The sequence below is a fragment of the Mercenaria mercenaria genome, chromosome 8, assembly GCF_021730395.1.
Source record: "Mercenaria mercenaria strain notata chromosome 8, MADL_Memer_1, whole genome shotgun sequence".
In the NCBI taxonomy this organism is placed as follows: Eukaryota; Metazoa; Mollusca; class Bivalvia; order Venerida; family Veneridae; genus Mercenaria; species Mercenaria mercenaria.
The window spans coordinates 7,215,710-7,240,362 of NC_069368.1; the positions used below are offsets into that span (position 1 = coordinate 7,215,710).

The 24,653-nt window shown below is 35.7% G+C and overlaps 1 protein-coding gene across 8 annotated transcripts in view; it reads right to left on the bottom strand.

The window, feature by feature from the left end:
- LOC123523117 (transient receptor potential cation channel subfamily M member 3-like) overlaps positions 1-24,653 on the bottom strand; it is a 213,839-nt gene that overhangs the window by 62,536 nt on the left and 126,650 nt on the right. For all 8 annotated transcript variants that reach the window (XM_053549301.1, XM_053549300.1, XM_053549298.1 and 5 more), the window contains 9 exons: positions 21,927-22,027; positions 20,771-20,905; positions 19,504-19,554; positions 13,703-13,834; positions 7,301-7,480; positions 3,809-3,906; positions 1,654-1,882; positions 1,339-1,503; positions 507-707 (listed from right to left, as the gene is read on the bottom strand). In XM_053549301.1, coding sequence (XP_053405276.1) covers positions 507-707; positions 1,339-1,503; positions 1,654-1,882; positions 3,809-3,906; positions 7,301-7,480; positions 13,703-13,834; positions 19,504-19,554; positions 20,771-20,905; positions 21,927-22,027 — 1,292 coding nt within the window. The remainder of the gene's footprint in view (positions 1-506; positions 708-1,338; positions 1,504-1,653; positions 1,883-3,808; positions 3,907-7,300; positions 7,481-13,702; positions 13,835-19,503; positions 19,555-20,770; positions 20,906-21,926; positions 22,028-24,653) is intronic.

Sequence of the window (24,653 nt, forward strand, 5' to 3'; positions counted from 1 at the left end):
ACGAAATATCTGTCCTTGTAAAAGACCTAAAATTTCATGCCCATAAAATTGAATAATTTTACAGTATTATAAACTGAAGATCGTCTTTGCATTTCATTCACAATCATTTATTTCTCAAAAATAAAGCAAAATATGTTAAAAGAACTTAATATTAAATTTCAACTTTTAAAGAATACTTTTCTTCTTATCTGGCCCAAAATATATGATCTAACAGAAGAAAGAGAGATTTCTTAGTGAACCAATAAAAAAAGTTGCTTTTTTTTTTATATCAAATTTAATGGAATGTTTCTCAAAAATAAATGTAGTGTCTGATTTTATATGATGTAGATTTCTCCTGCTTTTCATTATAATCCAAAAACATTATTTATTTATTCTTTTAATTTATTCATTTTTCTATTTTTAAACAAAAGGCCACACTGAAACTAAAAGATTTTAAATATACGTGTATTTTAAGACCTGTAACATGTCTTTATGTGTTACCTTCTTTATTAAATAGAATAACTTACGGTGTTTGCCCAGAATTTAGTGATTGGTGCGTTATAGAATTCATAGATTTTTTTGCCGAGACGTAGTGGACTTTTCTTCTTTTTGTACACATGGTTGGAGTACATACTGTTGTCAGGCATATATATACCATTCTCCTTTACCGTGCTGGAATTTACCGCATATGAGGCAAAACTTGACTCTATTTCATCACCATAAGCATTCTGAAAAAGTACATGGTTGGTATTCAATGGACAATAATTACTATTTAATTATATTTTCAACTTCATGCTTTATAATCTAGCAGATTCTTTATAATAAATTCAATCTTATGTTAATTTAATACTTTTAAAACATTACATTATATATGAACACTTAACAAGAGTATTTTATGTTTACGCAATTTTGTGTCATTTTTATGTTGTGTTGGGTTTTAGTTACAGACATAATCTAAGTCATGTGGCAACTCTACATCTATGATGGTGAAGGAAGACCACAACTCCCTCAGCATACAAAATTTCAGGAGCTAGAAGGTACTTTCGTAAAGTAAACAACATTGCACAAGCCTGTGGGATACCTTCCTCACATGAAAGAACTCTTCAACCAAAGCCGGATTTTGAAACCACTTTGGTAATCGCTGAGTGATATGAATTTGGGGACATAAACCACTAAGCCAGGGAAGCTCCATGCATGTTAAAGTCTTTGCTTGAAATGACATAGATCTATGTCCGAATTTGTTTGACAAAGCTAAGTTTACATCTATTATTATTGAAATAAAAAACATGTGTAAATTGTTAACTTTATCCTCTAGTCACGCCAAGAAAAAAGCAAAGAATAACATGCTGAAACACTTACCTGATCGTCTTCAAAAGAGCTAACAGACAAGTTTTCATTGTCACTACATTCACTCTCCAGTTCGTCTAAATGTTCCTCCATGGTCTGTGGCATGAGCTGCAACTCTTCTTTACTTTTAAACTCCAGAGCTATGATATATGGAGGTAAAAATATCCCTAGCAAAACCTATAAATAAATAAAGAGCTAGGATAATTTAAACTCCAGAGCTATGATATACGGAGATAAAAATATCCCTGGCAACATGTATAAATAAATAGAAAGCTAAGATATTTTCATTGTTGCATACAAAACTGTAAGTCCAGGAAACCAATTCACCTTTAAACTTGTGCTTTTCCTCATCCGCAGCCCTCCCATCCACATGTCATTGAGCAGTTGCTGACAGCAGGCGTGGGCAATGAACTCACGATGGTTGGCATTAACGGCCAGACTGAGACACGTCTGGTCACTGAAGTTCTTCAGTTCGTATGTGAGCAGTTGCTGGGTATAGTCATCATCTATCTTATAGCAGTGCTCCAACAACTCTAAGGCCAATGTCTGAAACTCCCTGAGAAAAAAAGAAGAGAAAAACATTCACACAAAATTTTCAAGTTCACTTTCACATCTAAAATACAGTTGCTTCAGTGTGTGTGTGTGATCGGGTTTAACGTCTTTTTCAACAATTTTTAGTCATATAAATGACGGTGTCTACTTGTAGCAATGAGCACAAGCCCAACTTTATAGTGCTGCCTCACTGGAATATCACGCCGTAGACACGTGGCATGATACCCCACCCAGTCACATTATACTGACACCGGGCTGACCAGTCCTAGCACTATCCTCTTAATGCTGAGCGCCAAGCGAGGAAGCTACTAGTACCAATTTTTACGTCTTTGGTATGACGCGGCCGGGGATCGAACCCACGACCTCCCGCACTCGAAGCGGACGCTCTACCACTAGGCTACTGAGTTGCTTCAGTGGTCACCTACATCAAAGTAGCCACTTGCCTTAAGCAGCCAGTCTGCTAACTTCCCAAATTTGTTTTTTGTTCCAACTTCAACTTGTCTTAAGCAGCCTCAAGTCTCAGGCAACCAGACTATGTCCCGCCCTTAGTTGACTACTTAATTAATCCCAACTGTTTATTGCTATAGTAAATTAAACTCATTTTATGAAAAACTGAACAAGGAGTGCAACAAAATGTCTTGCATGCCATACACTAAAAAAAATGTTCAGCCCAAATAAGTTACAAACAGCTAAATGCAAATTAAAGTTACACACCAGACAAAATCAAAATTTTTACCTAGAAAGTGACCTCAACTTAGATTTTCCAAATGACAAACAAGTGTTCTGGAAAAAATTCTGGTCCAGTTATTTGAAAATCACTTGACGGTTGGCAAAACTGTGAGTACAGTAGAAGAAGACTCTTAAGTCTCTGACCCCAAACCCACAACCCATAATGTGACCTTCACTTACAAGATATAGGTCTTGGAAGTTGTATGAAAAGCCATCTCATTAAGCAAAATACTTTTAATCTAGTTCAATGCATGTCAAAGTTAAAGCCTATAAATATATTAAGGTAGTGGACCCCTAATAATGATGTGCATTTTGAATAAAAGTTTCTGCAGTTGTTTTGAAAAGGCAATTTTCTGTTATTGGCTGAAGGATGCTGAAAAAGCGTACAAAATTATGCCATTTCACAAAAATCGTGTATTGTCATTAAGTAGGTATTGTAACTGAAAATACAAACTTCAAGTAGGAGCTATCTATATTAAATATATGTATACTTAACTGCATCAAAATACAAGGACTGAAAAATTTATTAAAATATCATTTCCTGAAAGAGTTATTTGAGCTGAAAAAAATGATCCCGGATGAAATATTTGGAAAAAATGGAGACAACTCCACAAAGACTTTATGATAGGCTTAGGTAACTATTGACCTAGAACCTCATGCAAACTATGCACTTTTTACCTCTTACCATGAAAAAAGCATGCATACTTGTCACATGGATTAGCAACCTGAATACAAATCTATGTAAAGATCAAATATTGATTGCCCTGGGAAAAGTAGGACATTTTTTGTGGTAAAATTTGTCAATAAACGGACGATATTTTTTAAAAAGTCAAAACCCACAGAATTTCACAAAGTGAAATATGTTGAAAAGGCTACTGCTAGAAAGAGAACAATCTCAACTACCCATACATATGCGTCAAAGTATGGGAAAAATATCTAGAAATATGAGAAAATCGAAGAAATCAATTTCACGACTGTTAGATGCATACCTGTGTAATCATACATGGTATTTATCTTAGACAGGTTACTTTTCCTTTGCACTGATATAACATGGGCAGGATTAGGATTAAGAAACAGTGTTCACTCAACAATTTCACTATATAAACGGATTGTTTCCCTTGTGTAAAGAAGGCTTAGGGTAAGTCTCTACATTAAGGGTTCAATACCGTATAATTATATAAGTTCCTCTTTACAAACTTACAGTGCGTATTTTCGTAACTCATCCGGAATCTCAATTTCGAGATCATCCTGGTCTGCTTCATGTGCCATCCCTCGATACAACTTACACGCCATCAGAGCCTGTAACATACAAGAAACATTATGTGTAGACACAACAGTTTTACACTCATACACCTACAGCATCATTTACATACAAGAATCATGTATGTAAACACAACAGCTATACAGAACAACTAGGTCAAACAGAGCTGAATAGCTGTAAAAACAAAAATACTTTATTCACAATGGGCAAACTAGACATGTGACTGAAATTTAGGAAAATCAACCCTTACCCTGCTAAATTTCTAAAATGAACTTGTTTATTTTTCAATTTGGACAATACCATTAACTGTTAAAAGGGGTGCTTACCAAAAAGATACTGACTGAATAGCGAACAGTGCAGGACATAAACAGACTGCATGGATGTGCAGGCTATCTTGGTCTGCACTGGTCACAAAAGCGGACCTACTTGCTGCCAGCAGGCTAAATATTAATGATTTTACAATATCGTTGAATATTACTGGTACTGATGATAAACCCGAACAGAAAATGAGGTTTTTTACCTGTAACTTTTTTATTTCTGCAAATTGAAATCAATGGTCGGTATCAAAATAAAGCTTAACCTTTGCTGAAAACTTTATATAATTCAAATTTATATTTAGTAAGCAAACTATACGAAGTGAAGACCTGAAAGGGGTATGCAAAAAGGGGACTTCATGAACGTTGACTGATGATAAATTCAAACCCTTTGTCATTTACAAAATTTTCTTGGTATTATATTGAAACTTTCCCCAAAAATCTGCAACAGTCATTCCTGATCAAGTAATGAACAGTTAACAAATGTCAGGCCTTCATGTTTCAACAGTTAGCATGCGCAAAAAACACCCTCTTCCCCAGTAATTTTGGATAATTTTTTTTAATACAAATTTATGTAAGTCATTTATTTATACAGAATATTTACCAATTTTGTTTTTGTTTACACCAGTTGGTGTTGTAAGTGGAAACTTTTAGATGGTGTGTTCAATTTTATAAATAACCGATTGCAATCGAATATTTCCAAGGTGTTCGACTTTATCATCTGTCCGGGTTTATCGTTTGCTAAAGTGGCATTTTTCAACATTTTAACTTATTTACATGGAAAAACATGCTGCTGACAAAAGAAAAATAAGCTCAGGATAAAATTGTCAAAAAGAACATTGTTACAATAAGGGATCTGTACAACCAAATAGACAAAAAATCTGACACAAATTTACTATAGTGAACTGATTAGCTAATAAAAAATGACAGTAAAACTTTCTGAAGACTGTAATGACAGAGTACTGTAAAGATTTTGTTTTATGTCACTGAAAGCTAAATTCAATCGCTTTGATACTTTTCATTTTAATAATAACAGATACAATGTATTTCTCTCAGTCTGTTTGACATTTCTGACTAAAATGTGAAGATAAAGTAGTGTTGCAAGCTGTTCTTGTACCAAAAAGTTAAGTGATTATAATATAGATTTGTACAAGAACTATGCCAAATATGAACTGTATGTAATTAAAAGAAACCCCAACTTTCCAGTAATTATCTTTTCTGATATAAAGAAGACCTATGTTAATCCTAAAGCTGTCATATATATCTTATCACTTATATGGTTTTACAGGATTTTTGTTTAAAGCAACAAAAAACACTGACACTGTTGAATACGATGGACATTTTTTCCCCCACTTTGTTTCTTGTACTGTAAGCAGTTGGGAAGCTGAAAACTAGCTTAACTTTCACAATTAGCCGAAAGAGACTCAAGGCGAAATTTGCTTGCTATCCATGCTATGCCTCAATACAAGTCCTATACTAAGTGTTTTTATCAAGAATTACAGTTACAAGTCATCATGCTGGACATCTGAATGTCCAGGGGGAAAAACCCATCATTAATATCATCTTAACAATAAAGTTACAGTTAAAGAAGTTATGTCCCTGAAAAGAACCAAACTGCTTTTAAAAGCGGAGAAAAGAAATTCTGAAAACACAACACACTCTCTAAACTGAATAGCCTTGCAGCCGAGTGAAAAGTTCAGTTTAAAGAAATTTTCTCATTTTTAGAGGTGTTGTTATATACAGAGGGAAGTTCAGAGTAAGACAGTTGTACAATTTGAAGGGATTTTTTTTTCCTCTTTTTAGCGGCTCTAGTTTCGAGGGCTCCATATACTGCATGAAAGCTTTTTTTCTTGAGACCAGTGCATCCACCTACTTGCAACAAATATTACAAATATTCATTACCTTCATCATTCTAAAGTCTAAACCACATATGCTTTTAAATTTACTGCACTACATACAGCCTACACAGATCACAATTATTTGGTTATCTGAGGGGTAAACTTTAAATATCAATATATTATAATAATAATAATAATAATAATAATAATAATAATAAAGGCTTTATTTAATGAGGCAACACAGTTGGGTGTACCCAGTCTTCCCTGTGAGCCTCAAATGTACATATATACAGTAAACACAAATTAACAAAAGTAAACAAAGACATGAAGGGATTACAATGCAAAATAGCATATATAAGAGGATTACATAAAATTTACATAAGGAAGGTAATAGAATGAACAACATGGTTTTATGTAAGGCTACACTGAAAGCAAAAGTTATGAAACACAATATACAGTCATTTGTTTACTATTTACAGTTTTAAATAAGTACTTCTGATATCAAATAATATAATATCTCTCATGTGGTTGATGCCCACTAGAGAACCACCATTTTAAATAATTGACTTTAAATGCATTCAAGTTTGTTGATGTTCTTATATCATAAGGAAGTAAGTTCCATAATTTTGCACCAGAGTATGCCAATGATTTTCTGCAGAATTCAAGCCGAGGTTTTGGAACTAAAAGCAGTCTTTGATCATATGATCTCAGTGAACTATTTTCAGTATATGTAAATAGTTGCTTCATGTAACTAGGGAGAAGGTTGTTAAGAGATTTGTATACTAAAATGGCTTTTTTATAATTAACTCTATCTTGAAATTTCATCCAGTTAAGTTGAGTAAATAAATCATCTGTTGGTGTGTCAATGTCTTTATCTAAAATAATACGAGCTGCACGTTTTTGGAATTTGTACATATCATTCAAAAGCTCAGAGTTACAGTTTCCCCAGATAGTGCAACAGTAATCTAGATGAGGAAGAACGTATGCATTGAAGCAACAGCACTGACTCCAGCACCTTTGCTCATTCCAGCAATTAATATGAAACCCTGTTGGTTTCTAAATATTTTCTATGTTTGGATCACTTGAAACCTTAGAAAGTTTGTGCACTTTTTGTCACCTCCTTCTTAGTACAAGCAGTCAATGCTTAACTGTTTAATCATTCCCTTAACCACTGCTTCTTACAAAAATGGAACATTCCATCATAAACAGTGACATCTGTTGTCGCTACGTGATGACTGCCCATGATTTGTTAGTGAAATAAATTTCTATAATAAAAATACCTTTGCCATCGCTTCCTCTCCATGCTGCCACATAAACAGCGCCATCTGTTGTCTCTTCATTAACACTGCCCAGATCATGAGGTCGTGGAAGGGGTACGGGAACAGTTCCTCAGCCTGCTTCGTATTGACTAGTGTTGGCAGTGTAGTAACTAACTGACCTAAGTTTATTGCTGATGTACCCTGTCAAATAATGAATGTACAAATGATAATAACATTACATTGGTGTTTATATATCGGTACAGCCAAATAGGGTCTCTGTGGCAGAGTGGTTACTGCTGACGATACAGACTTGCCCTTCACCTTCGTAGGTTCGTAGTGCTCTGTTGACTTGCAGAAGTCAGTAGTTCAACCAAGGTGCCTGCCCATGTCAGAATTAACATACAAAGGATTATCTTGGAACATTAAAGCTAAAATGTCCCCATATCATCAACAAGAGCTGTCACAGGAGACAGCGCGCTCGGCTATTTCGATGCTGGATAGTGAAACTGGGCACATCTGAGGAAAATAGAGCTGTCACTGGAGTGTTTAATGACTCCAATTGTGGATGAAGATACTGCACAATAGCCTGAGTCTATGTCAACAAGAGCTGTCTCCATAGGATGACACATGCCCCCGATGGCATTTTGAATGAATAGTTATGGCCGATATTAGAGTTTAGGACCTTTGACCTACGGACCTGGGTCTTGCGCGCGACACGTCGTCTTACTGTGGTACACATTCATGCCAAGTTATTTGAAAATCCATCCATCGATGACAAAGATATGGACCGGACACGCCCATCAATGCACTATCCTTTAACGTCTAAGTGTGACCTTGACCTTTGAGCTACGGACCTGGGTCTTGCGCGCAACACGTCGTCTTACTGTGGTACACATTCATGCCAAGTTATTTGAAAATCCATCCATCGATGACAAAGATATGGACCGGACACGAAAATTGCGGACAGACTGACAGACCGACAGACCGACAGATTGACAGACGGTTCAAAAACTATATGCCTCCCGTCGGGGGCATAAAAATATCAACTTAAAGTAATACGAGAGGTAAAGATAAAATGTATCAAAACACTATATAAGTATATCCTAAGCAAAAAGGGGCGTAATTCATTAAATATTGGTGCCAGAGTTATGCAGCTTGTGTCATATAGTGTGGGTGATGATGCTGAACAACTATTTTAAGTTTGAATCAAATCTTTCAGTAATAACAGAGACAGAGTGAAAGTGCATCAAAACTTTAACCTAATTTATTTATTTTATTTTGTTGGGTTTAACGTCGCACCAACACAATTTTAGGTCATATGGCGACTTTCCAGCTTTAATGGTGGAGGAAGACCCCAGGTGCCCCTCCGTGCACTATTTCATCACGAGCGGGCACCTGGGTAGAACCACCGACCTTCAATAAGCCAGCTGGATGGCTTCCTCACGTGAAGAATTCTACGCCCCAAATGAGGTTTCGAACCCACATCGATGAGGGGCAAATGGTTTGAAGTCAACGACTCTAACCACTCGGCCACGGAGGCCCCAAAACTTTAACCTAAAATTCTAAGTAAAAAGGGGGAATAATTAATGAAAAATTGGTGCCAGAGTTATGCATCTTGCGTCATATGGTGCGGGTGATGATGTTGAACAACTATTTTGAGTTTGAATCAAATCCATTCAGTAATAACAGAGACAGAGTGAAAGTGCATCAAAACTTTAACCTAAAATTCTAAGTAAAAAGGGGAAATAATTCATGAAAAATTGGTCCCAGAGTTATGCACCTTGTGTCATATGATAAGGGTAATGATGTTGAACAATTGTTTAAGTTTGAATCAGATCCATTTAGTAATAACAGAGATAGAGTGAAAGTGCATAAAACTTTAACCTGAAATTCTAAGTAAAGAGGGGAATAATTCATGAAAAATTGTGCCAGAGTTATGCATCTTGTGTCAAATGATGTGGGTGATGATGCTGAACAACTATTTTAAGTTTGAATCAAATCCATTCAGTAACAAGAGATCACAGAGTGATCTTGGCGCCCACCAATGTGCCATTTTTGTGTGTTCCAAATTTCAAGACTTACTGATTAGCTCAAGGTCAAATTTCATTTCAGTACACAACACTGTGCATGTGGTCTAAATTCGAAAGCTGTAGCTTGAGAAATGTGAAAGTAGGTCACTAGATCAATTTCAAGGACAAAGTGGTTTGTACACAAAACTATGCATGTGCATCAAGTTTGAAGACTGTAGTTTGAGAAATTGGAAAGTAGGTCACTAGGTCAATCTTAAGATCAAAGTTTATTTCGGTACACAAAACTATGCAAGTGGTCCAAATTTGAAGGCTGTAGCTTGAGAAATGTGAAAGTAGGTCACTAGGTCAAAATCAAGGTCAAATTTCACTTCAGAACACCAATCTACGCATGTGGTCCAAATTTGAAGCCTGTACCTTCAAAAATGTGAAAGTAGGTCACTAGGTCAATGTCAAGGTCAAAGTTTGTTTCGGTACACAATCCTATTCATGTGGTCTAAATTTGAAGCCTGTAGCTACAGATATGTGAAAGTAGATCACTAGGTCAATCTTAAGGTCAAAGTTCATTTCGGTACACAAAACTATGCAAGTGGTCCAAATTTGAAGGCTATAGCTTGAGAAATGTGAAAGTAGGTCACTAGGTCAAAATGAAGGTCAAATTTTATTTCGGAATACAAAACTATGCATATGGTCCAAATTTAAAGCCTGTACCTTCAAAAATGATAAAGTAGGTCACCAGGTCAATGTAAAGGTGAAAGTTTGTTTTGGTACATAATACCATGCATGTGGTCCAAATTTGAAGGCTACAGCTTGAGAAATGTGAAAGTAGGTCACTGGGTCAAAATCAAGGTCAAATTTCATTTTGGAACAAGAAATTATGCATGTGGTCCAAATTTGAAGCCTGTACCTTCAAAAATGTGAAAGTAGGTCACTAGGTCAATGTCAAGGTCAAAGTTTATTTCAGTGCACAAAACTATGCATGTGGTCCAAATGTGAAGGCTGTAGCTACAGAAATGTGAAAGTAGGTCACTAGGTCAAAATCTAGGTCAACTCATGTCAAGGTTCATCTTGCCACTCAAAACCATACATGTGGTCCAAATCTGAATGTTGTAGGTTATTGACAAGAAGTTTTTAAAAACTTTTCCCTATATAAGTCTATATGAACCATGTGACCACCAGGGTGGGGCCATATTTGACCCTAGGGGGATAATTTTAACAAACTTGGTAGAGAACCACTAGACGATGCTACATTACAAATATCAAAGCCCTAGGCTTTGTGGTTTGGACAAGAAGATTTTCAAAGTTTTTCCCTATATAAGTCTATGTAAACCATGTGACCCCCGGGGCAGGGCCATATTTGACCCTAGGGGGATAATTTGAACAATCTTAGTAGAATACCACTAGATGATGTCACATACAAAATATCAAAGCCTTAGGCCCTGTGGTTTTGGACAAGAGGTTTTTCAAAGTTTTTCCCTATATAAGTCTATATAAACCATGTGATCCCCGGGGTGGGGCCATATTAGACCCCAGGGAAATAATTTGAATCATCTTGGTAGAGGACCACTAGATGATGCTTCATACCGAATATCAAAGCCCTAGGCTCTGTGGTTTTGGGCAAGAAGATTTTCAAAGTTTTTCCCTATACAGTCGACATCGTACTTGCGACCACCTCTATTAAGCCATTTCTGTATTAAACGACCGGTCAGAATCCCTCCCAAACGTTTTCAGTACATGAATTCATTCCATTAAACAACTTTTTTATTAAACGACTAGCGACCACATTAATGAAGTCCCGACAGCTAAAATATTCGACAAAAGTATCTATTAAGCGACCGGGTACCAAAGTCTACCAGACATTTCTTCATCTGTGTAATTAGCGAGTATGGTTTGCACGTGACTGAATGCATTTAACCTTTGTATCAGTCAAACTGACAAACAATCTAGCCATAATTTATACTGTTTATGGACTTGGAAATGTGTTCACGATGTTAAAATAGATTTTTAAACCATACATGTATGTTCATAATAAATACAGTTACAATAACAGTTAAAAATATCTTTTCTTTTCATCTGACTGAAATCCATTAAGAGACCATTCCATTAAGAGACCACTTCTTAGCAGTCCCTTGCGTGGTCTCTTAATACAATGTCGACTGTATAAATCTATGTAAATTATAGAAATAAACAAAGGGCCATAACTTACTAAAAAATTGTTGCACCAGTGTGATTTTCAGAGGGACACAACTAGGGTACCAATACATCATTCTGACAAAGTTTGGTAAAAATCCCTCTAGTAGTTTCTGAGGAGATGCGATAACGAGAAATTGTTAATGGAAGGACGGACAGACAGACGGACGGACGGAAGGAAGGACGTCGGACCACGGACGCAGAGTGATTTGAATAGCCCACCATCTGATGATGGTGGGCTAATAACAGAGGTAGAGTGAAAGTGCACCAAAACTTTAACCTGAAATTCTAAGTAAAAAGGGGGAATAATTCATTAAAAAATGGTGCCAGAGTTATGCACCTTGTGTCATATGATGTGGGCGATGATGTTGAACAACTATTTTAAGTTTGAATCAAATCCATTCAGTAATAACAGAGATAGAGTGAAAGTGCATCAAAACTTTAACCTGAAAATCTAAGTAAAAAGGGGGGATAATTCATGAAATATTGGTGCCAGAGTTATGGCCCTTATGTCAGATGATGTGGATGATGATGAGGAATAAGTATTTCAAGTTTGAATCAAATTCATCAAGTAATTACAGAGATAAGTTAAAAAGTGAAAGTGCACCAAAACTTTAACCAAGGTGGGGACGTGGAAAGACGCCGACGCCGGGGCGAGTAGGATAGCTCTCCTTATACTTCGTATAGTCGAGCTAAAAACTATTTTAACAGAATGAACAAACCATACTGTCTCTTATACTAAGAATGACTACTCTCATGAGCACACAAAGAAACACATCAAATGTTAACTCCCCTTTTTATTGAATGTTGTATTCAAATGGCAAAGATTTATTCCAGACAAAGTTTTTAATCTGCCACTGGTTTCTCTCATATCTGTATGAATGTTGGCAATAAACAACAATTTGTGACCTTATAGGAATGTTCTATAAACTGATCTTCGGCATCTTTAAGGCATACAGACACTAAAAAGGAAAATGAGGCAGAAAAAAATGGCAGTCGCATAATGGCGGATTCAAATAGTCCTCTGTTTATTTTGCTCTGTATAGCTATTTTCCTTACTTTCTATGCAATTTTTACCTGAAATCACATGACAGATCTATGCTTGACATGTAGGTAGCATTTTCATAATGAAATAATAATATGACAGAATTTGTCATGGATACCTAAATCATACACCACCACCACAATTTGGGGTCTCATTTTTAGCTGATTTTGCAGTTTGTGTGTTTGACTGAAAATATTTTTCTTGCATCAAATATGATCCCACTTTTCTTTTGATTTTTATTCAGCACTGACAATATTTTTCAAGAAAGTGTAAGTTACAGATATTTAAAATGGGTCCTGATGTGTGCTGCAGCCATTGAAAATATGTCATTTTTATATAGAGTAAAGAAGAACAGCTATTTAGTGTTTTAATCTATATAGATCAATAATTGTGAGTTGGTGTCTCTTCAATATGCTGCTTGTTTGAAATTGCCAAATTCAGAACCTATAGTCTGCTCAAAAGGATTATCATATTTTTTTCTTAATTGGGGATTGCCAAATTAAACTCATTTCATTTAATAACATTTCCTATGAAAGCAAAAAAAAAAATTCTGGATTTAAATTTTGCCAAATTCAGTACCTAACTAGAGGTGCATTTGAGAAAAGTGCATGTCTCCAACAACTGCCTAATCATCTGAATAGTAAGTCTGTCTGTGGTCTATTGGTATTCACATGTTGGGAGTAACCGCTATATAATGCTGTGTCGGTAGTGTTGGAGTAACCAGTCTACAATGCTGTATCGGTAAAGGAGTAACGGTCTACAATGCTGCACCAGTAGTTGTTGGTAAATATGTTCAAGGGCCATATTCCGAAGTGCCTGGGGCAATTTGGCTAGTAATCGAACTTGGCCGAGGTATTATGGTCAAACACATTTTGTTCAAGTTTGGTGAAGATTGGATGAGAAATGTTCGACAAGTGCGGGCAAGCTTTGTGACACAGGAGTAAATCAATATGTCTCCCACACCACTGTTGTGGGAGACATAATAAATAGCTTTAAAGCATTATATATTTTTGCTTCAGAGAGGAATTTACAAATTTAGTACTAACATTTTCCCCTGAAAGCATTACATATTTTTTCTGGATTTAGATTTTGCAAAATTCAATACTTCAAGCATGGTATTTTTTGTTTGAATAAGACTTTTTATAGGAATTTAGTACTTACTGTTCGTTTCAAAGCATTATATTTCTGTCGGAATCGTTTCCTGCAGTAGGTCGCCCTGAATGCCCCACCCATCACATGCTGTATGACTAGACCAATGTCCAACAGTGTATAGCGATACCCGCTTGGCAAGTGCTGGAAAATAACAACAAACATTCAAGGTCAACAAAACCAATAGTCTGTTGCAAGAGAAGCTTATTACGACATACAAAAAGACTCATAAATCTGAAATATCACTTATAAAATATCAAAAGACATTCATGTTAACCTTTAGCCTGCTAAATTTCTAAAATGGACTTAAGTCCATCATTCAATTTTGGCAATACCATTTACTATGCGAAGGGGTGTTCACTGAAAATTTATTGACTGAATGGATGTGCAGGCTGATCTTGGGTCTGCACTGGTTGCAAAGGCAGAATCACTTGCTGCCAGCAGGCTAAAGGTTAATAGCAATAATCAACAAAGACCAACTTGGTGTAATAGTAGTGTAATTTCTTACCTGAATGAGGTTAGGATAAGACCCCTCCTTGGCAAAACCACTCCTGCTGAATTATCTATTTTTTCATATTTTCAAGACAAGTATCTGTACACAGTTGTAGATATTTTCATGAATAATTTGCTCATATATCATATTTCTGTTAAATGTATGGGAGAGGTTTTGACTGCTTCGTGTAATATCAGTGGGAGGGGTTTTGTCCTGGAGGGATTTTGTCTGGCTCCCTACTTATACATTCCCATTGTACTTAAAGACAAAGTATGCCCAAATTTTGAAAAAAGTGAATGATTACTAAACAAAATTTATGTACACATAGAATAAACTTGGTTTTGTGTATAAACAGAACTGACATTACATTTAAAATACTACACAAGTATAAATAAGCATGAATATGTATTGCCATTAAAAAAATCTGGAAATCTTTTTAAGAAACAGCTGTTAATAGAGAACATTTAATTATGGTGGCAGCTCAGCATACAAAGTTAATTTATATATCTAGTTAAATATAGTTGACAAGGATTTTCTAGATTTCAATAAATGTGTAACAATACAAGATTTTAGCAAAATGTGAGCAGAGCATATCTTTAACATGTGAGTACAGACAACCTGCCTATAAAGATCGTTTTGACTCTTCAAACAGCCACCTTTAAATACAGGTAGGACTGTATCAGAATGACTGGAAACTATACTTATTTCATATGGAAGACTCTGTTACAAACTTTATATAATTATCTTATTAGATTTAAGATGAAAGAAACTGAGCTGAAAATCGACTAAAATTTCTGCTGCATTCTTCCTTGACAAAGTAAAAATTCCTGTTTCAGCTTCTCTTTAAAATCTAATAATCTTAAATATTTTCAAATCTTTGGATCGGTAAAATATATAAAATAAAATTATACATAAAACTATTATCTCTACTTTTAATATTTCAGATCTAGAAGAACCTAGTCAGTTTTCTAAACAGAGAAGAATGATTCATTAGTAAGGTTTATGTTTTGAAGGGGTGAAAGAAATGCACAAAGGCAAAGCAAGTCAGCTTCATGTTGCCACAAAACCAGGAAAGTGTAAGTAATTTTATATTTTTAAGTGGCCGATTTCAGCTGTCTACCTAGTGCCACACAACCAACAAGTGTAATTTAGATCTTTAAGAGGCTGATTCCAGTTCTGCATGTAGTACCAAACAACCAAACTGTGTAAGTCATTTAAGATTTTAAAGAGGCTGAATTAGAGCTATACAAACAGAAAACTGTAAGTAATTTAGATTTTTAGAGGCTGATTCCAGTTGTGTAACTAGAGCTATACAAACAGAAAAGTGTAAGTCACAACAACAAAAGTATAAGTCATTTCAGACTCATAGCGGCCGATTCTAGTAGTGTACATAGTGCAACACAATCATTTCAGACTTTTAGTGGCCGATTCTAGTAGTGTACACAGTGCCACACAATCATTTCAGACTTATAGTGGCCGATTCTAGTAGTGTACATAGTGCCACCAATCATTTCAGACTTACAGTGGCCGATTCTAGTAGTGTACATAGTGCAACACAATCATTTCAGACTTATAGTGGCCGATTCTAGTAGTGTACATAGTGCCACACAATCATTTCAGACTTATAGTGCCCGATTCTAGTAGTGTACATAGTGCAACACAATCATTTCAGACTTATAGTGCCCGATTCTAGTAGTGTACATAGTGCCACACAATCATTTCAGACTTATAGTGCCCGATTCTAGTAGTGTACATAGTGCCACACAATCATTTCAGACTTACAGTGGCCGATTCTAGTAGTGTACATAGTGCCACACAATCATTTCAGACTTACAGTGGCCGATTCTAGTAGTGTACATAGTGCCGCACAATCATTTCAGATTCATAGTGGCCGATTCTAGTAGTGACATAGTGCAACACAATCATTTCAGACTTATAGCAGCCGATTCTAGTAGTGTACATAGTGCAACACAATCATTTCAGACTTATAGTGCCCGATTCTAGTAGTGTACATAGTGCAACACAATCATTTCAGACTTATAGTGCCCGATTCTAGTAGTGTACATAGTGCCACACAATCATTTCAGACTTACAGTGGCCGATTCTAGTAGTGTACATAGTGCCGCACAATCATTTCAGATTCATAGTGGCCGATTCTAGTAGTGTACATAGTGCCACACAATCATTTCAGACTTATAGCAGCCGATTCTAGTAGTGTACATAGTGCCACACAATCATTTCAGACTTATAGCGGCCGATTCTAGTAGTGTACATAGTGCCACACAATCAGAAAAGTACAAGTTATTTTAGCCAGGCTGACTTAGAGTTACACAACCAAAAACTTGTCATTTTAAATTTATAGTTGTGTGCAGATTCCTGTTTATCTAGTGTAAAAAGCCAACACACAGGATGCTGGGTTAAAGTAACAGGTAATAAAATGTAAGTAATTTTACTGCGAGGAGAGAAGCATTAAAACCTCCATAGCATATTGATACAAGTAGCAGTTACAGAGGACTACCATTTCCATGACTGTGTACTTCAGGAAAAACCGCCTGCTTATTGTTCTGTACAGAAGTGCTGTTCCTGTATCTAATGCAATACAAATCATATTGAAGACAAATGTCTTTGTTGCTAGAAGTCAGCACTATAGTTTGTACAAAAGTGTCTAGACAGCTGCTATGTTTATTACTTTTTATATTGAAAATGGAAGCACTCTTATTGTGAACTTCACAACACAATCCTGTAATAATCAAATACTGGTGTCAATCATAGACAGAGTATAAACAAACAGTTATCGAGAAAATAGTACCCTTTAATCCCACCTGACTATAACCTTGACCATCCGTGAGCTCACCAAGTCTGGCCATAAATACTTTGACAAATTAGGACCTTAACAAAGTTATGGCCTCGTGAAGAAAGCACAGTATTCAAGACTTTATTTAACCCCTTTAGATTTTTAATTTGAAAATTTCCAGACAGAAACTAGACTATTCAGTGCAATGTCGAGATATATATTTCTACCTAGTTGAAACAAAACTGGAACATGGGTAATAAAACGTGTCGTAGACAAGGAAGTACTAGTACAACACTGACCCTTTCTGACCTTGACCTTGCAGATAGGTCAGTGGTATTTAAATCCTAATGTAGCTACTTAGGATGTCTATATATTGTTAGTATACAGTTATAATCACCATCAAATGGATGGTTTCAAAGTGTATTTACAACAAGGCTTCCATTCAAGGATGGGACCTCTAATAAAACGGTGACAGTATTTTATATTAATAAACTTCAATAATGTGGCAGTTGACCTAAATACAATCGACACTGTTTATTTTCCGATACAGGTAAATCTAATATTTGATTTACAATGGATCTATGACAAATTATCATTGAACACCCCTGGACTTACTGGACTCAACTGCCACATTATCAAAGCTTTTTAGTAGTACTGTGAAATCATATAATTTCATGTTCACCAAATTTCATGGTTTGGGCTACAACGGTTAGTTTATGGTGATATGAATTCATGGAGTTCAAATTCTGGTCATAAAATTAATGAATTTTTTCAAGTTCATTCAGATTAAACTAGAAGGTGTTTTTGTCACAAAAACATATGTCTCCCCCCTAGTATACCTTTAGCTCTTGTGGCCATTTTGTGCAGCAAAAAAGAACGTGCCAGCGATATGCGCAACTAGGCTTGGTACTGATCACTCCTGTGAATTTCGTTGAAATCCAGCCAGCAGTTTGACCTGTGAAAACCGGACAAGATTTTTCTATTTTTATCTCTGCCAGCCATTCTGTGCATCGAAGCGGCACGTGTCGGCGATATGTACTATTGGAGTTGGTTCTGATCACTCCTAAGAAGTTTCGATGAAATCCAGCCAGCAGTTTGACCTCTGAAGCCGGACAAGATTTTTCTATTTTCAGCTCTGGCGGCCATTTTGTGCAGCGCAGCTGAACGCGACAGCAATATGCATAATAAGGGTTGGTGCTGATCACTCCTGTGAAGTTTTGTTGAAATCAAGCAAGCAGTTTGACATGTTAAAGCCGGACACTATTTTTCTATTTTTAGCTCTGGTGGCCATTTTGTGCAGCGAATTGGAACATGCTGGCGATATGCACAATTAGATAACTGATCACTCTCGTGAAGTTTCGTTGAAATCCAGCCAGCAGTTTGACCTGTGAAAGCCGGACAAGATTTTTCTATTTTTAGCTCTGGCGCCATTTTGTGCAGCGAAGCGGAACATGTTGGCAATATGTATAATGAGGGTTGGTACTGATCACTCCTAAAAAGTTCCGTTAAAATCCGGCCAGCAGTTTGACTTTTGAAAGCCAGACAAGCTTAATGCGGGCGGACGGACGGCAAAGGCAAAACCAGTATGAATTGACCACAAAAAATAGTCCCCCATGAATATTCATGTTTTCACAGTACTCTAGTATATAAGTTCACAGCAAACAAGATATCTAAAACAAACACTGTATACCATAAGAAATTTCTGTAACAAAAATGATTTACTTCTTATTAAAGTCATCTTGAAATGTGTTTACAAAAATGAATTTTACAAGGTCTAGTATCCACCAAAGTATAGGTAATATTAACAAAGCAAAACATTTTATTAACTAAAAAAAAAATTTTTTCTTCTCATAAATGCATTAACAACCCTGCACAGATTGCCTGTGCCCTTACTTTTTCTAAACTTTTCCTGAACTTGACTTTTTTCACAAATTGAAAACGCCTTTAACACTGAAGAGTTGAACGATTAATCTTACAATTTTTGTAAGATTAAAATAACATTAAAGACAGCATCTTTCAGTAATAATTCACATATTTACAATGAAGTTCTAACATCAAATTCTATCAAAATCTTAATCACGCACACCCCTGCCCATCCAACAAAATCCCTCCTGCTCAATTTGTCCGAGGCTGACAACCCTTTCATTGTATTAAATCGAAACTTAAAATTCAACATAAAACTTAAACTAAAACTGTTGATTTTTAAAATGACGAATGATGACAAGTGAATATTTTGATAAAATTGTCTGTTCTGGTCAAACTAAGCTGGGAATTTTGTCTGTATTCCAATTCTTCTAATCATTATCGTTTATTTTCAAAAATTATTTTCTCCTTCATCTTTTTCTTTCCCTTTTTTTAACAAACATTTTTAAGACTCTCACACAAGTTGTATCCTTACTATAAAAATAAAGATTTTCCTTTATCAAATTATCACTCTTGTCAAATAATTTTATTTGTTATCCTTCATTGTTTTAAGTGCACAAATGCTGAAAATAGAGTGTATAACATATAAATTGTACTATTTACCTTTCTCACATCCCTGACTAGATAACGTAGAGTATTTGATGGTCCCTGCCTCTGTAATAGAGAAATGTCAAGTGATTTTATGTCTATCAATAGGGTCCTACTTTCAGGTTCTAAGGGGAGTAAAATTAGGTAACTGGTTTTATGTTAAACAAACTTAACTTTTGCCCTGCTATACTTCTAAAAAGGACTGGTCCATCATTCAATTTGGGCAGTACCATTTATTATTCAAAGGGATGTTCACTTAAAATTTGCTGACTAAAAAGCGTAGTGCGGGCAATAATCAGTCTGCAAAGAAGTGCAGGCTGCTCTTAGTCTGCCCTGGTCACAAAGGCAGAATCTTTTGCCGCCAGCACACTAAAGGTTAAGGGTTTGTCATATTTTTTTTTCTTGGTGTGTGAAATGACGTCTTCACAATTCCAGGTCATGTATTATATTTCCAGATTTTGGTGGTGGAGAGAGACTCCCACTTAATATTCATAAAGTACTTCTACAACAAAAGTAATTTCAACTGAGGAACTGAGTACATGTACTCAGTTCCTTTGATGTGTTTTCTATATATATTTTTGTATGAGCATTTTTGTGTTTTACATATCATACCTTTTTGTTACTACTGTATGTGTTAGGGATTCACATCGTGGGATATCTTTATTTACACTGTCCTGTGATTTTTTTAATATGGAGGGGGCTTGAGAGAGATGTTTGGTTTATATCGTAAACCAGTTTACAGTCTTTAGTGAGGTTTTTGTAACTGACTATTCCAAGATACCATTTGTTTTACCCTTGATCATGCTCTAATATCTTACTGTATTCTAAAGTTGCTCGAGGCGTGGCATCATGAGGAAGTTAAAGCTCTAATATATTACTGTGTTATAAAGTTCCTCGAGGCGTGGCATCGTGAGGAAGTTAAAGCTCTAATATCTTACTGTGTTATAAAGTTCCTCGAGGTGTGGCATCGTGAGGAAGTTAAAGCTCTAATATCTTACTGTGTTATAAAGTTCCTCGAGGCGTGGCATCGTGAGGAAGTTAAAGCTCTAATATCTTACTGTGTTATAAAGTTGCTCGAGGCGTGGCATGGCGAGGAAGTTAAAGCTCTAATATCTTACTGTGTTATAAAGTTGCTCGAGGCGTGGCATCGTGAGGAAGTTAAAGCTCTAATATCTTACTGTGTTATAAAGTTCCTCGAGGCGTGGCATCGTGAGGAAGTTAAAGCTCTAATATCTTACTGTGTTATAAAGTTCGTGAGGAAGTTAAAGCTCTAATATCTTACTGTGTTATAAAGTTCCTCGAGGCGTGGTATTGTGAGGAAGCTCTGAATATGTACACCATTCTCTAACAGAAGTTTGACGAAGTCAACACGATCGTTGATTAATGCATCCATCATTGCTTGTTCTAGGGATCCCTCCTGGAATATAAACAATCAAATGTCATTGTATATTTTTTTCTATTCGTAAAAATGTCATCAAAATCGAATTTGCCAATTCCCTATCATTTTCATTTGCTTTTCGTTTCACATGTGCAGAAATACCTATGTGCATTATTCTCTTGCAAATACTTTGATTCTGTAATAACGAAACAAGTATGCAGCCTGTATTGTCTGAGACTTCATTTCCCATGATGCAACATTAAACACTTTTCTACACAAGCCGCTGCAAGGGAACTTCGTGACTGTCTTAATATTGAGATTTAAACTCTCATGATGCTCATCCCAAAATGGGATAATTTGTGTCTATTACTGAATTTTCTCGCTTTTCAAACAATAAAAATAGAAAAGTATTAGATCAAATTATCTCAATTCTCCCAAAGAGCCTGTCAAAACACATTATATAATACAGATATGTAAAAATACTAGAATTTGAACAAATACAGAAAAAGCTCACTAATTTCTTGTCTGAAAACCAGCTGTCCCTAGATGCAACATTAAATTGTTTCCTATGCAAGAAACGGAACTATAAATGCATGTAAATCTAATTCTGCGACCAAAAATTGCATGATAAACTCCTTAAAAGCCGTCTGGCGATAATTTGCACCAAGAAAGCATTTTATCACATTTCAAACAGTGTAACTACACCACGTGATCAATGAGCTCCAATTTTCTGCAGCAGCACAACAAAAATACGTTATATAAGTGAGAAATCAACAGACGGTTTTCTGTGGATCAGAATCTTTCTCTTGGATACTGTCAAAAACACAATTCTCTACATTTCCTCCTTTTGTCATTATGAGGAATGGTTCACACGTGCAAAAAGGTTCTGCGATCACCTAATGTTAACAGGATAAAACATCATCCATGCTTCAACAATATTTTTTACCATTTTGCAATATACTTAATGTCAGTAATATCAGTTCTGCCTAACTATGCTCTAGTTCAAGATTTGTTGCTATTTGTTCAATAAACATGAAAAAAAAAAAAACATATATCTTACAGGCCACTCCTGTCCATAAACAAAAATATGACTTCTGGCAATGTCAACCCTGTCCCAGGTCAAGGCCAAGCTGAGCTGATCTGGGGCGCTAGCATTCGTTCCTGAAATATATTAAATAAGTACAAAATTTCGTTAGGTTTTGTTACATTAAAAATATATAATGCTAGTCATACATCAATTTTTCTGCATTAATGACAGCTGAAAACATTAGGTAATCTGAACAATATTTAAGATGCAAGTGCAAGTACTATGTAGAACCATTTACCCTTCACTAAGCCAGATGAACGGCTTCCTCACACAAACAAATCTTTCCTCATTCCAAACAAACCTTTTTTAACCCACAGCAATGTCTTTCACAAAAATGATTTTTTATCACCCTTTTCATCACTGACATTGTTCTTCGGCTGGGTTTCAAGTTCAGGTTATATGGCAACTTTACAACATATTATGGTGGAGAGACTCCAGGTAACCCTTCAGGTAAGGGCTGGCACCTGTGCAGAACCACCAATCTTCCTCCAGCCAGTTAGACAGCTTCCCACATGATGACTGCAGCAGGGTTTCACCCACAACAGTAAGAGGCAAGTGATTCAAGGCCAGAAATCCTAACCGCTTGGCCACAGAGGCCCTCTATAAATATATTCATAAGTGCTACAGTGTAGAAATAAATTTCTCAAAACTGCAACTGTCTGAGCTTGTCTAAATTCTAACTACGTATTATATCACAACCAGATAATGCCTCGTCAGTGAGAAGTCTTAAATATTTCAATTTCGTTAAGCTATCCTGTCAACGTAAGTTTTCCCTGATGTCCGCTTAAAAATGTCTGCAAGAATATTGCTAAATCAATGTGATAAATAACATCCCAGACACCTGGTAGCTAAATATAGACAAGCAGGAGTATAAAACAGTTAGATCAGTCTAAGGAAAGCAATATCTTTGATTAGGTTAACTATGCAACACTGTTTAATGTGGTATTTTTGTCAGACAGTTAAGCTATCCAGTGTCCCAGCAATTCCATGTTCTTATCAAGGTAATGACAAAAGACACAGGAAGAAGAGAAATGACTTTAGAACAATTGTTTTTTTTTGTCAAGTACTGTGAAATGATTAATTTTCCTTGGGGACTCATTTTTGCGGATTTTGTGCTCGAGTCAATACTTTATGCCAATTGAGTGAAATCTTATCCTAACAAACTTCCCAATTATTGCATGTTTAAGTTTAAAATCCACACATACATGTTTTCATGTAAAAATCCACTTTTTGCTAAAAACACAAAATTTTATGGCCACGAATTTAAATGAATTCACAGTGTAACATTTCCATTGTAGAAAGATAAAATTATTCTTCCTGGCAGACAATATGAAAATTTCTTGAAATATCTTTGGTCCATCATCAATAGAAGGAGCCAAATTATATAATGTAGGCATCAGAGTTTGTTAATTAGCTCTGTTTTTTAGTCAGTGGCTGTTTATTTTATTTCACTAAGTCTAAAATGTATTTGGTTTTAACCCTTACCCTGCCAAATTTCTATAATGAACTGATCCATCTTTCAATTTGGACAGTACCATTATCTGTTAAAAGGAGTGCTTACCTAAACAAGAGCACCGCCTTGCGGGTGCTGACGCTCATCTGATTTTTTTTTGTGTAATAGAAATATTGTCCTACCCATGATTTTCTAAGTCTAAAAAGGGCCATCATTCTTGCAAAAAGCAGGATAGAGTTATGTTTCTTGATGTACAGTGTCCACTTATGATGGTGAAAAACTGTTGCAAGTTTTAAAGCAATAGCTTTGATAGTTTATGAGAAAAGTTGACTTAAACATAATACTCAACCAAGAAAATGATTTTCTAAGTCCAAAAAGGGGCAATAATTATTGCAAAAAGCAGGATGGAGTTATGTTGCTTGCTGTACAGGGTCAGCTTATGATGGTGAACAAGTGTTGCAAGTTTCAAAGCAATAGCTTTGATAGTTTAAGAGAAAAAGTTGACCTAAACATAAAACTTAACCAAGAAATCTGATATTTTCTAAGTCCAAAAGGGGCCATAAATCTTGCAAAAAGCAGGACGGAGTTATGTTTCTTGCTATACAGGGTCAACTTATGATGGTGAACAAGTGTTGCAAGTTTTAAAGCAATAGCTTTGATAGTTTAGGATAAAAGCTGACCTAAACATAAAACTTAACCAAGAAAACTGATTTTCTAAGTCCAAAAGGGGCAATAAATCTTGCAAAAAGCAAGATGGAGTTATGTTTCTTGATGTACAGGGTCTGCTTATGATGGTGAACAAGTATTCCAAGTTTCAAAGCAATAGCTTTGATAGTTTAAGAGAAAAAGTTGACCTAAACATAAAACTTAACCAAGAAATCTGATATTTTCTAAGTCCAAAAGGGGCCATAAATCTTGCAAAAAGCAGGACGGAGTTATGTTTCTTGCTATACAGGGTCAACTTATGATGGTGAACAAGTGTTGCAAGTTTAAAGCAATAGCTTTGATAGTTTAGGATAAAGCTGACCAAATCATAAAAACTTAACAGGAGAAAATGATTTTCTAAGTCCAAAGGGCAATAAATCTTGCAAAAAGCATAATGGGTTATGTTTCTTGTGTACAGGGTCTGCTTTATGATGGTGAAACATCGTATTCCAAGTTTCAAAGCAATAGCATTGATAGTTTAGGAGAAAAATTTGACCTAAACATAAAACTTAACCAAGAAATCTGATATTTTCTAAGTACAA